At 64.3% G+C, this 16,017-nt stretch overlaps 1 protein-coding gene across 2 annotated transcripts; it reads left to right on the top strand.

Moving 5' to 3' along the window:
* Positions 1-2,185: 2,185 nt before the first annotated feature.
* SEPTIN4 (septin 4) lies at positions 2,186-15,942 on the top strand. Of its 2 annotated transcripts, XM_064467781.1 has the most exons (13): positions 2,195-2,291; positions 7,440-7,568; positions 7,817-8,116; positions 8,348-8,441; positions 8,555-8,641; positions 9,490-9,613; positions 9,786-9,920; positions 10,008-10,125; positions 10,485-10,586; positions 10,967-11,063; positions 11,208-11,370; positions 13,589-13,688; positions 13,992-15,942. In XM_064467781.1, exons 1-13 carry the CDS (start codon positions 2,289-2,291, stop codon positions 14,049-14,051), a joined length of 1,512 nt encoding a protein of 503 aa, XP_064323851.1. In that variant the 5' UTR covers positions 2,195-2,288; the 3' UTR covers positions 14,052-15,942. The 2 variants fall into 2 exon arrangements, with proteins under 2 accessions (XP_064323852.1, XP_064323851.1); XM_064467782.1 differs by lacking the exon at positions 7,440-7,568 and having other exon boundaries at positions 2,186-2,291.
* Positions 15,943-16,017: the final 75 nt, after the last annotated feature.

Below are 16,017 nucleotides of genomic sequence, written 5' to 3'. Positions count from 1 at the left end.
GCAGTGTAGCCACTTCCCAAAATAACTCAGCCTCCCATGGTAATTATAGAGCTCTGGTCCCTGGTAGCTGCTCGTGGTGGCTTCTTGGCCCGGCCGGGTCAGGCTGGGACCTGATACTGCTACTGCCAGCTGGGATGAGGGAGACTGGGGTGCCTCGGGGACCTCAGGGACCTCTCGAGCAGTACCAGCCTCCCTTGGCATTACCGTTGCTCCCCTTGCATCATCCCCTGGCCAAGAAAAATGCAGCCCCTTGCATCCCCCCTCTCACACCACAGCCAGTCCCTTCAGCTTTTAATGCTCTATTTAAAGCCCAGGCTGCAATTCACCAGCCTCGATGGACACCGGGCTCCTGGAGCCAGGACCCAGCAAGCCAGTGGCTGCTCCAGGCTGTGCTCGCCAGCACTGCTGAGAACACCCAACTCACCACAGCAGTGCCCAGCCTGCCCTGCTGCACCCCGTGGGGCTCAGCGCAGCTCCTTAAGGGCAGGGAGGTATGGGGCTGAGCTCCTGGAGCATCCGAGCCTGTAATCCCCAGTAATCTGAGGAAAGCGCTCGCTGCAGGGATTAGAGATGCAAACAGCCACCCTCACCTACCTGGCCCTGCCTGCTCCTCTGCCTGTGGTGCTGCCTGCGGCCCCCTGGCCGGCAGTGTGGGAGGAAGGGCGGCCAGGCAAGCGGGCTCGCTGCCTGGCCATCCCAGATGGACGGGGTCCGGGTGGCCACTGGGGCTCCCCCACGCCGTGTTGAGCCTGTGTCAGTTATTTATGGGAATAAAAAGGGAGTGCAGAGCCATCTGGCTGCAGTCTGGCCCTGTAACGTGGGGGTGGCAAGGCCCTGGGCCGTGACGAGGTTGGGGACGAGGCTGAGATGGTCCCTACGGAGTCACCCAGCCTCAGTGGGAGCCTCTGTGTGGGCCTGGATCTGGCTGTTCTTGCTGGGAAATTACCACTGGCTTCATTTTACGGGTAGGGAAACTGAGGCAGGGAGGAGCTGCCCACATGAGGGAATCTCTGGGGCTGTGTGTGACTTTGCTACTTCCTGGGCATGGGGTGCGTTTGTGGGGGATGAGAACAGCCCTGGTGGGTGACTGGGCTGGGAGGCTGAAAGTTGGGGATGGCTGAGCTTCTGCCAGCTGCTCGCCGCAGGGAACAGCTGCCACCAGCCAAGGCTCCCCCGGCCTCTTTCATGGCTGGGAACACAAGCGCCCCATGCCGCCCTGGCTGGCTGTGCCCGCGTCCTCCCCTGCCCTCGGTGAGGACAGGCAGGGCACGTGCCACTGGCATGCGCTGCCTTTGAAACTATGGGCCTGGGAGCATCCCGGGAAGGGGCTGCAACCCCTGGCATAGGATGGGGATGGGGGCAAGGACACAGCCTGTGGGGTCGCTGGTTCCCTCTGCCGCATTTCCAGCCAGTCAGAGCCAAGTCAAGGCAGGGCTGAGGGCAGGATTGCCTGATGTCAGCCCCAGGAAAGGCTCCAGGAGGGGGAGGCAGGCTGGGATTTTGCAGAGGGGGCACGGGGAAAGACCAGGATCCAGTGCCTCATGCCAGCGCAATCCCCCGTCCCTGGTACCTGGCGCGTGGTGTCCAATGCGTGATGTGCGGTGCCAGCGTGTTCGCCTGGTGCTCAGTGCCTGGTGCACGGTTCCCATGACCCAATATCTGCTAAGTGGTGCCCAGTGCTCCAAATATCCAGTAGCTGGCGTGCAGTGCCCAGTGCCTCCTGCCCAATAGAGGTACCTGCCAAGCGATGCCCAGTACTGGTGCCTGCTGCTAGGAGGCCACTCCACGGTGCTGGGGCCATTCCCTCTCACCTGTACCAGTACCTGGTGCTGCGGCCTTGTACCCGCTGGCTGCTGCCGGTGACAGGACCCTGCACCTGGCGCACGGTGCATCGCGCTGGTGCCCTGTACCCGGTACCCAGTGCCGGTGCCCTGTGTCCAGTACCCAGTCCAGTGCCCTGTATCCACTACCCAGTGGCAGTGCCCCATACCTGGTGCCAGTGCCCTGTACCCAGGCCCCGGTGCCCCATGCCGGCGCCCCGGTGCCCGGTGATGCTGCATCGTACCACCGCCCGGTGCCCCGCGTGCAGCTGCCGGTAGCGGTGCGTGGTGCCAGCGCCGGTGCCCGGTGCCCGGGGCCCGGGGCCGCCCCCGCCCCGCCCCGCCCGCCCCGCCCCGCCCCGGGCCGCCCCCGCCCCCGCCGGCTGCTATTTCTGCTAATCCCGGCGGCGGGGCCCGGCCGTGCCGCTCGGCAGCCGCCGCTCCCGGACGGCGCCCGGCGCCGCAGCCATGGTAAGGCCGGCTCGGGGTGGGGGGGTGTGCGCGTGCTGCCCCGCACCGCACCGCACCGCACCGCGGGCCGGGCCCGCGCCCGCATCCCGGTGCCCTCCGTGAAGGTGACGGTGCGGCGGGGGCGGAGCGGGCCGGTGCCGCAGCGGGGCTGGGGGGGGGGGCAGCACCTGCCCGGGGCCGGGGGGCGGCAGCCGGGCAGCGTCCCGGGACCAGGTTTGGTGGAGATGTGGGGGTACAGCGGGACCGCCTGCCCGCCGCCCCTCACCGCGGCACCGGGGCGAGCGCCTCCCGAAAAGGCGACCCTGCCTCCGAGCGGCACCCGCGTGTCCCCGCGACCGGCGGCACCCCCGCGGGGTCCCTGCGGGGCGGGGGGGAGCTCCTCTCGGGTGGCTCCGGGCGGAGCACGGGGTCACCCAGCCGTGCCTTTAGCAGGTCCCTCGGGCTGCGGAGCCGGCGGGGCTGCCAGGCTGGCCGGGCCCTCCTGCGGGGACCGTCAGCGCGCCTGGAGCCTGGCTGAGCTTTGGAGCCGTCTCTGCAGGTCCCGCAAGGTCTGGAGCTGCTGCCGGCCTTCCCGGCTCGGCCAGAGCCCGTCCTGCATCGCTTGCCCTGCCTCACCCCGCTTTGGTGGTGGCAGGTCCCCAGGAGTTGCTCGTCAGGGCCACATCCCCACGGGGACCTCAAGGCACTCCCCATGCCCAGGGTGGGGATGGAGATGGAAGGTCGTGGCCACGGCTGGCATGGCACTGGGGTTATGGCCGCTGGGACAGCTGCCCTTGGTGGGGACCATCGTGGCTGTCCTTCCCCGGCAGCCGCCGTGGGAACGGGACCGGCACATTCCTCCGGAGCCGGACGAAGTGAAATCAGATAGGAGGGCGGCTGGCGGAGCATGTTGCAACCAGCTCCAGCGAGCCCCTTCCCGAAAGGCTCCAAATCCAAAATGTCTTTGGGGATGGACAGATCCAGGCTTGGAAACATCCTGGGGGGAGGACGACAGCAGCAGCTGGGTACTGGAGAGGAGCTGGGCTCCCTTGGCCACACACGTGGGGTGAGCTGGGGCTGGAGGCAGGTGTGGATACAGCCAGAAGGACCCGTGGAGGTGGAGCTGGTGCCCCCGACACCAGTGCCGCAACCCTCTGTCCCCAAAGTGGTCCATGGCTCGCCCAGAGAATTGGGATGAGCAATGGTCCCTCTTGACCTCTGCTCCCAGCTCTTAGAGGGCTGGATCTTCTTGCCCATCCCCACAAGCTGTGACACTGCCTTGTTTCCAGCCTGGACAGGCCCCGCTGTCAATTCCCAGCTCGTGGGGAGCCACCATGTGTGGTCCCATCCCCGCGCAGGTACTCTCACAGGTCCTTCAACCTGGAGGATTCCCTGCAGGAAAGGGGCCGGAACTGCTGCTCCGAGGGATGTGTCGGAAAGGCTCTCATCCCACACACTCCTGTGCCTGGTGCTGACAGCCTGCCCAGGCTGGGGACCCATGCTGCTGCCTGCCCCTCCATCCAGAGGGTGCCCAGCACCCTGCTCCTGTTAAAGCTCTTGGTAGACTCAGTTTTGCAATGTGGATGCTGCTGGTGGGGTGGGAGGGGAGAGCTAGGGGTAAGAAACTCTGACTGCAGCATGCCAGTGGGAGCATCCCCATGCATCTGGAGCATGGTACCTGTACCAGGTACCTGTACCAGGTCAGAGCAGGCGCAGCCCAGGTGCTGGCTGCCCCAGAGAAGAGCAGGGCTCCCTGGGCTGGTCCCAGCAGAGCTAGGCTTTGGCAGGGACCCCTCTGCCCTTGTCCCATGTGGGGTTCATGCTTTTGGGATGGGCTGTTTGTGCTTGGGATGCTCAGTCATCACGCTGCAGTCGAGTGGTTCGTGCTCTGCCATGGGTGGCACATCTGGATGTCACCTTCAGGTGGGCTGGGGATGCCTTGGCTGTGGTGACAGCATCCGACTGGGATGTTCTTTTCCTTTTTCCTGCAGAAATAGGCTGGGAAGACACATCCCATGGGAATGTGGTGCCGGGCAAATAGGTGCAATGGGCAGCCAGTGGCTTTCCCAGCTCAGGCTTTGCCTGCTGTCCCCATGCCCCCTTCTGCCACAGCTCTCGGGGTGTCACTGCATGGGGAAGGTGCGATGCAGTGTGACAGGCAGGGACGAGGCAGCGCAAGTGTCACCTCACTGGAGCCGATGGGCTGGTGACAGCCCCGGTGCCGAGTGCCGGCTCATGCGCAGCCGGGCGTGTAATCCGCTTATGGGGGCACCAGCACAGCCCCAGGCTCTCGCTGTGGTAAATCCCTGCTTCTGCCAGGAGTGTGGGGTGGGACGGTTGGAGAGCAGTGGGTGTTGTAGAAGAGCTGTACTGCACTGGGCGGGGGGTGGGCTGGGGGTTGAGGGGCACCGCTGATGGGGTGCAGAGCCTGGCCAGGCTCGTGGGGGGTGGTGGGGTGCTGCAGCCTGCGTTGGTGGGGGAAAGGGGCTGCAAAGTCATCGGGGAGGTGCGGTGTCATCGTGGGATGGTGGCACTGCTCCCCTGGGACTGGGCTGAGCAGGGACGTCTGAGGCTGGGTGGGGATGGCGGGGTGTCTGCCAGCGGCGTTGGGTGGCCTCAAAGCTGGGTGGGGGGAGATGCGGCACTGGGGTTAGGACCATGGCTGGGGCGCAGGGATGCTGGGAACGGGCACATCCAGGCCCCTGTCCGTGTCCAACGTGCTTGCGGCTCTTTGCACCTGTCCCAGCTGCAACTGATGCTTCTGGAGTTTTTAGCACTTTCCTGGTGAACACAGCCCTTCCGCTGCTGAGACCCTCCCCCCCACTCCGTGCCTGAGCTGCTCTGATGCATCTGGAGATGCATCAAGGTGAATCACCATCCTGGGTGAACCCTTGCAGTGACAGCTTGGGTGCCCTTGATGCCACCCGCAGCTCCTCCTGAGGCACCGTTAACCCTTTGCCTCCCTGAGAATGAGCCGAGGAAGCCAAGGCAGGAGCACTGGAGCTCCTGCCAGGCAGTCCTGTGGTGGGCATCAGCCCTGGGTTGGGTCCTGCCCAGCCGGGCCCATCAGGCCCAGCCGGAGCAGCGACTTGGAGCCGCGTGGGGAAGCTTTAATTGTCAGGTGTGAAAATGTTGAATTTTCAAACAGGCTTTCATGGGAAACCATGTTTGCCCCCTTGAAGAGGCCACAAGGTGCTCTGGAGTGGGGAGTGAGAGAGGACCTGGTGTGCATGGGAGCGGAGGAGGTTTTTGTCCTGGGGTGGGGAAGGTTTTGTCCTGGGATGGAGGTGTTTGTCAGCGCTGAATGTCCTCCTGGGCTGTAGCCGAGCTGTGTGCTCGGCTCATGGGGGGCTGGTGGTGGAGGTGGTCATGCAGCCCCCCAGGACCTGCCTTGCCACCTCCTTGGCGGATGGCGTTTTGCTGGTCCTTGAGATCTTGACAACCAGGCAGCAGCTGGGTTTGGCTCAGCCCCGGAGCTCCGTCTCCCCTCCTGTGCCCCTGACAGTGGTCCTGCCCCCCAGCACCCGCAGGGGCCGTGCCTGGCTGCTGGGTGCTGTGGGTGCCTGGACCACGGTGCCTGCCCAGGGTGGAGTTATGCTAATGCCGCTCCCCATCCCTTGGCGCAGCCGGTGCTGCTCAGCATCCCCTCCCAGCCACGGCGACACTGGCTCTGCCATGGCCACCTGCCCTGAGCTGCAGCCTGGGCAAGAGGTACAGGGGCTGTGTCCCTCCTAGGTGGGATGAGAGAAGGGGCAGATGGGGATGGGGGGACCTGGAGCTCCCTGGTGCTGCGGGGAGGTGCCACAGCCGATGCTCTGTCCCCAGGACAAGCCTTGTTGGGGGGTGCACTTGCTGCAGGACCCCCGAGGATGCTGTGCAAACCCCTCCTATGCTGCAGCATCACCAAGGCCATCAGCTTCTCTGGGGTGGGGGGTGAGGGGGAGCCCTGAAGGGCTGAAGCCCCAGGGGGTGGAGCGGCAGCGGGACTGGGAGCACTTGGCGGTGGCGGCATCATCTCCCGTCCCTGTGTGGCCCCGGCTGGGCTGTGCTGCGGCAAAGGCTGGTGCTGACCCCTCCCAGGTCAAGGCTGGTGAGGAAGAGGATGCTGCGGTCACACAGACCTACTAAGCACTATCGACCCACTGGGGGTGAGGGGAGCACAGGGACCCCGCAGCCCCCACTGTGGGAGCACCCACTGCTCCCCCAGCTTGGCACTGTGGCCCCCGTGCCGGTGGCCGCAGGGGTGCTGGGGAGCGGGGGGCAGGAGTGTGAGCGTGCAGCCCCGGCAGCGCTGTGACCTTGTTTCCAGCCCGCTAATTCAGTGCATCTCGCCTTGCCGCCGGCATGGCTGCTTTCCCCGCTGACGGAGCGGGGGCACGGGACGGGGGAGGACACGTGTCCCCATGGAGGGCTCTTGCCTTGAGGGCCCAAATCCGGGGCGGGGCACTGAACCCCAGGTGTGAGCCTGCAGGGTTGGGGGCTCTCCCAGACCCTGTGTGCTACCCATTTGGGGGTCTCCCTGCCCATGGGGCTTGGGTCTCCTGGCAGTTGCTGTGCTGAGGCACTGGGGACCCTGGTGCCTGCTGGCAGGCGGGCTTGGTCCTGCGGGAGCTGCTGCCGGACATGCCCTTGGGAATGTGTCTCCTCCCGCCAGCGCTTGTAAACAGGATGTGGAGCCGTCCCAGTCCCTTGTCCCAGCCCCGCCACCCCACGGGGCCACCAGCTTGGGGGCTGCTGTGCCCGGACCCCCCCCGGCCCCTGCCTGCGGCTGCTGCTTGCACCAGCTCCAGGATGGGCAGAGCCAGGGCAAGGGGGTGTCGGGGTCCTGGTGAGTGTGAGGACATGGCCTGAGTGTGGCCGTGGGGTTTGTAGCTGCTTTGAACTACAGGTTGTGTTGCCCCTCGCCCTTTGCACGTGGTATTGGTGATGGCTGTGGGTCAGGTCCCCTGCCCTGGCTGCCCCCTGGACCTGCAGGGATGGGAGCCCCTTGTGCCATCACCCATGCTGAGACCCTGTGAGCGGGCAGGCAGGGGGGCAGAGGCAGACCCCTGCCCACCATTGGCCTCCCCGCTGGCTCTGGCCCCACTGCCAGCTCCTCCCTCGCTGCTGTTCATCTCTTCTTGGTGTCTCTCCTTCCTCCCTGGTGTCCCCTCCCCATCCTCCCGGCAGGCCATGGGGTGCGTGGGGGTCCTGGCTACCCCAGAAGACCCCGAGGAGCAGCGGGGTGCCCAGGGGGAAGGCCCCAGTCCCTGTCCCCCGGAGTGCCAGGAGCTGACTGCTGTCCCCGTGCCACAAGCTGTAAGCGCCTGGGGTGCAAGGGACTGCGGCCGTCCCTACTGCTGTCCCTACTGCTGTCCCCATGGCTGTCCCCAGGGTGGTGGCTGGTCCCCTGGGGTGGCTGTGTCACCCCTATTGTCCCATCCCTGCCATCCGTGGGGTGCATGGATTTGGCTCCTGTGTTTTGGGGGCTTGTGATGCCAAGCTGGGTGATGCCACCTTGGGCTGGCACTGCCACCATTGGTGTCGCTTCCTCCCTTGGTCCACAGATAAAGCGCTTCCTGAAGGAGGACTCGGAGGAGGCTGAGCTGACCCAGTTCCTGCAGGATTGCCCACCGGCTGACAGCCCCAGGAAGGTGGAGCCCCCGGAGAGCTGGCGGGAGCCTGGCCACCGCCTCTGCGGTGTGGGCAGGGTCCCCCCTGACGAACCTGTCGATGAGAGGGACACCAGGGTCTTCTCACGGTCTCAGCCCTTGGATTTCCAGCAGCACATCGCCGCCCCCCCGCCCCCCAGCCCCAACCGCCCCCGGAGCCCCTGGGGGCAGCTGGACCCCTACGACTCCTCTGAGGTGCGGGATGCGTCCGCGGGGAGTTGGGTACACACAGGGCAAAAGGCTGCAGGAGTCATGGCGGAGGATGCTCCCACCCTCCAAACCGAAGGGGTTTGGGCAGCCTTGGCTGCATCCTGTGATACTCCAAGCCTGGGGACCACTCTGGGCTGGGGGGAAAGGGGGTGGCCTCCCAGGATGGGGGTGGGTGGGATGGTGGCATCCCCTGTCCCATGCCCCCTCTGCCTGCAGGATGACAAGGAGTACGTGGGCTTTGCCACGCTGCCCAACCAGGTCCATCGGAAGTCAGTGAAGAAGGGCTTCGACTTCACCCTCATGGTGGCAGGTATGGGGCGGGCTGAGCCTGCCATGGGGGTGCTGACCCCACTGTGGATCCCAAAAGCCATGGGGGGAGGGCAGTACCACTGCCTGCCCCTCACCCTTGTGCCCCTGTCCCAGGGGAATCTGGGCTGGGCAAGTCCACCCTGGTCAACAGCCTCTTCCTGACGGACATGTACAGAGACCGCAAGCTGCTGAATGCTGAAGGTGAGGGGGGACAGTCCCAGTGATGGGGTGTTCTGGGTGTCCCAGGGGGTGGCAGGGCCCCACACCGCTCTGAGGGGCTCCAGCCCTTCTCGCTGCCCAGCCAGGCTCCTCCAGGTCTCCAAAGCCATGTGCGGCAGGCTGCCAGCTGCCCACTGGCGCAGAGAGCCGCTCCAAGGCAGCGGGGACCCCCCTGCCTGGCACGGGCACCCACCACAGGGCCTTTGTCCTTGCTGGGAAAACAAGCCCCAGCTTGTTGGGGATCAGCTGGAGCTGCAGCAAATCCAGGAGGCTGCGGACAGTAGGGGTCCAGGGCACAGTGCTGGTTCAGCTGCTGCTGGTTTTTGAATTAAAATCACCCAAACTTGCCCAAATCCCCAGCGGTTCAAGGTGGTCGTTTGATTTGTTTCTGTTGCTCAGGGCAAAAGCCAGAACGCGTGCGGCCACACGCACATGATGCAACAGGATCACCCTTGGGGATACAGGGACGTGGAGGGATCCTAGGGTAAAGGGGTGTGCGCAGCCTTGGAGCCATGGGGTCACACGTGGGGCTACAGGGAGCCAGAAATGCTACCGCAGTGATGCCTGGCCCCAGCAGACCCCTATGCTGCCGGAGCCAGCCTGTCACGGGGTGATGATGGCACAGCCACCAAGGGGTGTAGGAGCCTGTGGTATGGAGCACCCTGTCTTGGTGCTGGGCCCTGGCACTCATGGGGGATGATCCTGCAAGGCCACCCCAGCCCCCCGAGGGTGGAGGGTGACACCTGGGGACTGCAGCATGTCCCTGTGTCACCGCCATCATCCCTCGGCCGGGGTGTCCCCCACCACCTCCGTGTCTCCTGCTGCTGCAGAGCGTATCATGCAGACGGTGGAGATCACCAAGCACGTCGTGGACATCGAGGAGAAAGGTGTCAAGCTGCGCCTGACCATTGTGGACACGCCAGGCTTCGGCGATGCTGTCAACAACACTGAGTGGTGCGTCCCATGGAGGGGGAGTAGCTGGGCCTCCCAGGGCCAGGCAGCGCCGCTGTGGGTGCCAGCAGCTCTGAGGGTGGGATGCTGAGCCGTGGGAGGTGTTGAGCTGGGGATCCAGGGAAAGGCCAGGGTCCTGCAGGGGTCTCTGAAGGGCACATCCCTGTCCCCACAGCTGGAAGCCAGTGGCTGACTACATCGACCAGCAGTTTGAGCAGTATTTCCGTGACGAAAGTGGCCTCAACCGGAAAAACATCCAGGACAACCGTGTCCACTGCTGCATCTACTTCATCTCACCCTTTGGCCATGGGTATGGGCAGCCCCTGCCTGCATTGCCAGGATGGGGCTTGCTGGGGAAGGCCTTGGTGGGACGGTGCTCACTGGGCTCCCCCCGCAGGCTCCGTCCCCTGGACGTGGAGTTCATGAGAGCCCTGCACCAGCGGGTGAACATCGTGCCTGTGCTGGCCAAGGCTGACACCCTGACCCCTGCTGAGGTGGAGCGCATGAAGAACAAGGTAAGGGGGGGCTGGCCCAGCCTGGAGCCATCCCAGCAGGTCCCTGGGGATGGGGGTGTCCTAGGGGCTGGGGTCCCCGCTCAGTTGGGTGCTCTCTCTGTCCCCTGCCCAGACTTTGTCATGGAGCATCCTCTATGCTCACAGCGCTGTAGAGAACTATGTTGCCCGCGTGGTCACCAAGGACACATCTCCCTGGTGCTCAGCTTGGGGCTGGAAGGGTCTGGGGGTGATGTCCATGACATCTAGTCTGGGGGGAACAGGCTTTTGTGGGTCCCTGGGGGACACTGGCGCTGTGTGGTTCTTCCCTCCCCCTTTCTGAGGGCTAGAGCCCTGCCCTCAGCGAGCCTGTCTACCTCCAGATCCGGGAGGAGATCGACCATTACGGCATCCGCATCTACCAGTTCCCCGAGTGTGACTCGGATGAGGATGAGGAGTTCAAGCTGCAGGACCAGGCGCTGAAGGTGGGTCTGGCTCCTCCATCTCCATCCTTGGAGGGGCAGAGCCCCATGGCTGGGAGGACATGTCATCCTGGGGTACCCTTAGGACTCTCTGGGGCCCTGCAAGCTCTCCAGCAGCCCCAGCATGGTGGGGTTGGTACATATTACACTACCTGGACACATCACCAAGACCCTACAGGCATCACCTGCAGCTTGGCAGGATGAGGCTGGGGTGGAGAAACCCGTGCCATGACTGCCGCTGTCCCGCGTGGGGCTCTCGGTAGCCGGGGCTCTGGGATATCTTGGCAAATGAGTGCTGGATACGGCTGAGGAGATGCATGTGGAGGGATGCGGGCCACGGTGGGCAGGACTGAGCCCTGCTGACCCCCGCCACCCTCTTGCAGGAGAGCATCCCCTTCGCCGTCATTGGCAGCAACACGGTTGTGGAGGCCAAAGGCCGGCGCGTCCGCGGGCGCCTCTACCCCTGGGGCATCGTGGAAGGTAACGCTGGGCTGTGTCCCCGGCATCCCACTGGCCTTCTGGGGATGGGGACATCGCGTGCCCCATCTCCATGCTGCTTAGCCCCAGGGGTTTGGGGGGGTGCGGGGGGTTGGCTGTGGACCCTGACCTCAGGCTCCCCTGCAGTGGAGAACCCATCCCACTGTGACTTTGTGAAGCTGCGGACGATGCTGGTGAGGACCCACATGCAGGACCTCAAGGACGTGACGCGGGAAACCCACTACGAGAACTACCGCACGCAGTGCATCCAGAGCATGACCCGCATGGTGGTGAAGGAGAGGAACCGCAAGTATGGGGCCAGGAGTGGGGTGCCAGACTGGGGGTGGGGGGGGGGGGGGGCATCTCCTCTCTTTGGGGTGGTCCCAGCCCATTGCGAATGGTGGTCTCATAGTGGGAGTTGGGGTTGCTTGTGGGTCCATGCTGGGCAGCGTGGTGGGCTGGGCAGGGGAGCCTCGGCAGCATCGTGGGGAGCCCAGATGGGGTGGTAGGCCCTTCCTGTGCCTTTGGGCTGGGGCTGGCTGGGGGGGGATGCTCCGGCAGTGAGGGGGACCCTGTGCCCCCCCAAGTCTGTCTCTGTCTGAGGGGGATGCTCTAGCAGCAAGGGGGACCCTGTGTCTCCCCGCTTGGCTGGGTGCATCTCAGGGGTTGCTTCGGCAACAAGTGGGGCCCCGCATCCCCCTGGGACTGGCTGGTGGGGGGATGCTCCTGTGTCCCTGGAGGCTCTGGGTTCAGAGGGGGAGCCAAGCAAGCAGCTGGATTCATGGCACTCGCATCCCCTTTAGCCACCCCAGGATGCTGGGGGGAGCCTCCCACAGCAGGGTCCCTAGTGGGACCCTTCAGGCAGGGGGCTGGAGCAGTGCAGGAGCAAGCAGAGGCTCTGAGGGGCCGAAGCAGCAGTGCTGGTGGTGGGGGCTGATGGCAGCTATAGGTGCCTCTAAGCTGGTCTCTCCATATGTGCCGCCGGAGAAGGCGGCATCCCTCCATGCTGAGGCTGTGCTGTGCTGACTGCTCCACCGACTGAGCCAGGATCTGGCTGGGGCCATGCTTGGCCCCGCCATCCTCCTCCCCCTGCCCACCCCCCGGACCCCTATATAAAGTACTTGCTGGTATCCAACCCTGTCTCGGTCATTCTGTGCCTGCGCAAGGGCTGGGCAGTGGCTCTGGGGACAGCTGGCCCTGTGGCCACCTACCCATTGCCCTTGGGGTGCTGGCACCACTGGCAGTGCTGGGAGGACGCCGTGTGCCAGCGGCATCACCCTGGCTCACCCAGGCAAGGTGGGGCTGGGGGGGTGTGTCACCATTTGGTGGCACCCAGCTTTTCCCAGCCCAAGACTGCCCAAGGGAAGGGCTGCAGGGCAGGCATCCCCATCGTATTGCCCTCCCAGGGGATGCAGAAGGCAGCAGTAGACGGTCTTTCCTGGGCTGGTAAAGCTGCTTGCCCCATTGCCAGTGCCCAGCTCAAGCCTTGTCTTGCTGACAGGTGTGGAAGGAGCTCGATGCGCTCCCCCCTGGATCCCCCACAGCGAGGAGCCGTGACAACAGGCAGCAACTGCCAAAGCGGCTCAAAACATGGCCAAAACCCATCCTTTGCCATGGCACACTGGCACAGCTCCCCCCAGCACAACAGGACCCTGTGGGGCAGGGGTGGCCCAGCCCGCCTGTACAACATCCGCTGTGTCCATCACCCCGCTGCATGTGGAGGGGCTGCACCAGTGGTGGCACGTGGCAGCGGCACGTGGCGGCACGTCTGACCCCTGCCAGCCACAGTGGCAGTGTCCCAGCCGTGTCATCACCCGCTGGGGTAGCACGTGGCATCCGCAGGGATGGGGCCAGGAGAGCTGGTCCCTCCCCATTGCTAGTGGCATGGGAGAAGCCATCGATTTGGCTGTGCTGAGGTCCTGTGCGGTGGGAGGGATGCCTGCAGCTCCCTCCAGCAGGGATGGGCTTGAACGGGAGCTGATGCTCGGGAGAAGGAGTGCGGAGCATCCCTGGGGCTGGCCGGGCAGCAGGCTGCCCAGATCACCACTGCAGCCCCGCTGCAGGAAAGGTTGGAGAGGAGGGAGATGCCAAGTTTAAGATGTTTTAAAGCAGCAGAGAAAATCTTGGGCAAGGAGAGCCCAACCCCAGCTCGAAGCACCCAGTGAGATGCTTCCAAAATGGGAGAGTGGGGAGAAATCTAGGCAGGGCTCTGTGTCCTGGGGGGATCCTGGCAGTCCTTGCTGTGGTGGTGCCTCCCTGGGTCATCCCAAAACTGGCGCCTGGCAGGTCAGCGGGTGCTGAGGTTTGGGCGGGGGGGGGCGGGCATGCCTGGAGCCGCTCATATCTGCCCCCTGCCTGGAAAAAGGCCCAGTGCAATGCTGGCCAGGGGAGCTCAGGGTCTGTGCAGGTGGGTGCTGGGTACCTGCAAGACTTGGGATCTCTGGGGCTGCAGCACCCATGGGGCAGTGTCGCCCGTGGGATGCCAGCAGGCCCGTGGCCACATCCCCACCCCCTCTCTCTGCCTGCAGCAAGCTGACACGGGAGAGCGGGACCGATTTCCCCATCCCTGTCATCCCCCCGGTGCCAGATGCGGAGACGGAGAAGCTCATCCGTGAGAAGGACGAGGAGGTGAGTGTGGGGGAGGGCTAAGCCCCCCAGTCATTTCCCCCCTCCGCCACCCCTGCTCTGTCCCCAGCCCCAGCAATGGCACAGCCATGGGCCACCCTTTCTGCAGCATCCCAGCAGCTGTGGCTGCTCAGGCCAGGGAGAGGAGGTGTTGGAGGGGCATCAGAGGGTTTCCCCCCTCCAGGCCACCACTCCTGGTGATCTCAGTCTCCTTGGGAGGTTTGACCCAAACATGTTTGCAAGGGAGCTGCTGTGGCTGGTGGGTGCCAGTGCCCCCATCATGATCCCTGCTCTACTTCCTTCCAGCTACGGCGGATGCAGGAGATGCTCCAGAAGATCCAGAAGCAGATGAAGGACTCGCACTAGCCCCTTCCTCCTCCTCCTCAACCCCCCAGATCAGAAATGTTTACATCACGCTCCATCCTGCCCCAGCCCTGCTGTGAGACTTGGTACCAACACCGCACCCGCCACCTTAAGCTGCTGCGGTATCGCCTTATTCAATTGGCCAGCTCCCATCCCATGGGGACAGCGAAGGGACAGGACGCCCAGCCTGGGGGTCCGTGTCCTGGCCAGACTGCTGCCCCAGCCCCTCCACCAGGCTGGGGACAGCTTTGTCCCCCAAGCTTTGGTTTTCCCTGTTTCCCCCGCAGCTCTGGGGAGGGCTACCAGCCAGTCTGCTCCCCATGTCGTGTCACTGGTCCCTGTGTCACCTAAAGCTGCCCGCTTACAGCCTTTATGCTCAGCTTGGCCATGGATTAAGGGAAGAGGGAAAGGGGGGGACCAGTCCCATCCCCCCAAGCCCCCAGCTGCCCTGCTGTGGGGGACAGGGTTGCTCCCCCCCGGCTTTGGCTGGCACAGAGGGACAGCAGCTCCTGGGACCCACAGGGGACCAAGGGGATGGAGGGGCAGGCACCATCCTGGCCAGGCTGGTAGCTGGCTGTCAGGTGCTTGGCTGCCTCCATGCCAGCACCAGTGTGAAGAGGGACTGAAGCTCAGCAGTGTCCAGCCCTGTGCCCTGAGCAGGGACCCTGTCCCCATTGAGTGTTGCCCCTGGGGAGCGCCCCGTGTCACCGGGCAGTGGGGAGGGCCAGGGCACGGGCAGCACTGGGGAATCAGAGTTCCCAGAGAAAGTCCCTTGAACCCCAAATCAGAGGCTAGGTCCCCAGCCCGGCCCCAACTTGATGTTGGCCCTGTAAAGCAATAATGACAGTCCTGTGCCCGACCTGTGGGAACAGCATCATCCCTCGGTGGTGTTTCAGCCCCTGGAGCCACTTGCTTGTCTGTGGTGTCCCTGTGTGTGTCCCCAGGATGTCACAGCCCCTGCTGCTTCCTGGAAGAGCATCGCTGTATGTCCCCCAAGGATATTCCCATCCATGTTGCTTCCCAGCAAAGCATTGCTGCGTGTCCCCATGTTCCTCCGTGATGTTCCCGTTGGTGTTGCTGCCCTGCAGAGCACTGCAGTGTCCTACGCTGGGCTGTCCCACCTGTGTTGCTTTCCCAGAGGGTACTATGTGGTGTCCCTGTGTCCCCCCAGGACGTCCCCACTCATGTTGCTGCCCTGCAGAGCACTGTGTCGTGTCCTGTGTCCCCCCCTAGCCTGTCCCCATCTGCATTGCTTCCTGGCAAAGCACCTCTGTGTGTCCCCAGGGCTTGCCCTGGCCCTCACCTCCTGGCCAGCGGCTGCAGGACATCCCTGGGGAGATGGACCTGGACCACCCCCAGCTCCCTGCTCCCTCCTGGGTACTTTTCCCAACTGGGAAATATGAAAGGAGATGGTGAGGCTGCTGGGTAGAGGCAGAACTGGGAGCAGTGGGATCACTGGGAGCTTGCTGGCATGGGGACATGGCCCCTGCCTGGCAGGGCCACCGGAGCTGGGGTCCCTGGGGTGGGTTCAGCCCTGGGCGAGGGGTTTGTATCCAGGTAGCTCAGCTGATGGGGGCTGCATCTGACCGAGGTTCAGGGTGGGTGCTGCAGGGTGCTGGGGCAGCGTCCGGCATGTGCCTCCCATGTCCCCATGCCAGCTGGAGGGTCCTTGGCCCCCCCAGGCAGGGCCCCCATGGGCAGGGCCCCACAGGGTGTATTAGTGCTTTCCTTTTTTTAATCTTGCTATTTTCTTACAGAAATACCTACCTTTGCATGATAGTCATAGAGGCATTTATTAAAGGATAAGCAGAGTATAGGTTTATAAATTCTTATAGAGCTAGTGGAAATATTTTTATCCCTCCACAACTGTTCTCAATAAATATGGCTGACCCAGCTTGTCTGCAACCCTGAGTCATTTCCCTGTGGGCGGTGGGCACCCCACATCCCTGGGCAGGTGAGGATGGGGGCT

Source organism: Phalacrocorax carbo, chromosome 17, assembly GCF_963921805.1.
Source record: "Phalacrocorax carbo chromosome 17, bPhaCar2.1, whole genome shotgun sequence".
Taxonomy (NCBI): Eukaryota; Metazoa; Chordata; class Aves; order Suliformes; family Phalacrocoracidae; genus Phalacrocorax; species Phalacrocorax carbo.
The sequence above is the reverse complement of the archived record's forward strand: the minus strand, read 5'-3'. Positions and strand labels throughout refer to the sequence as shown.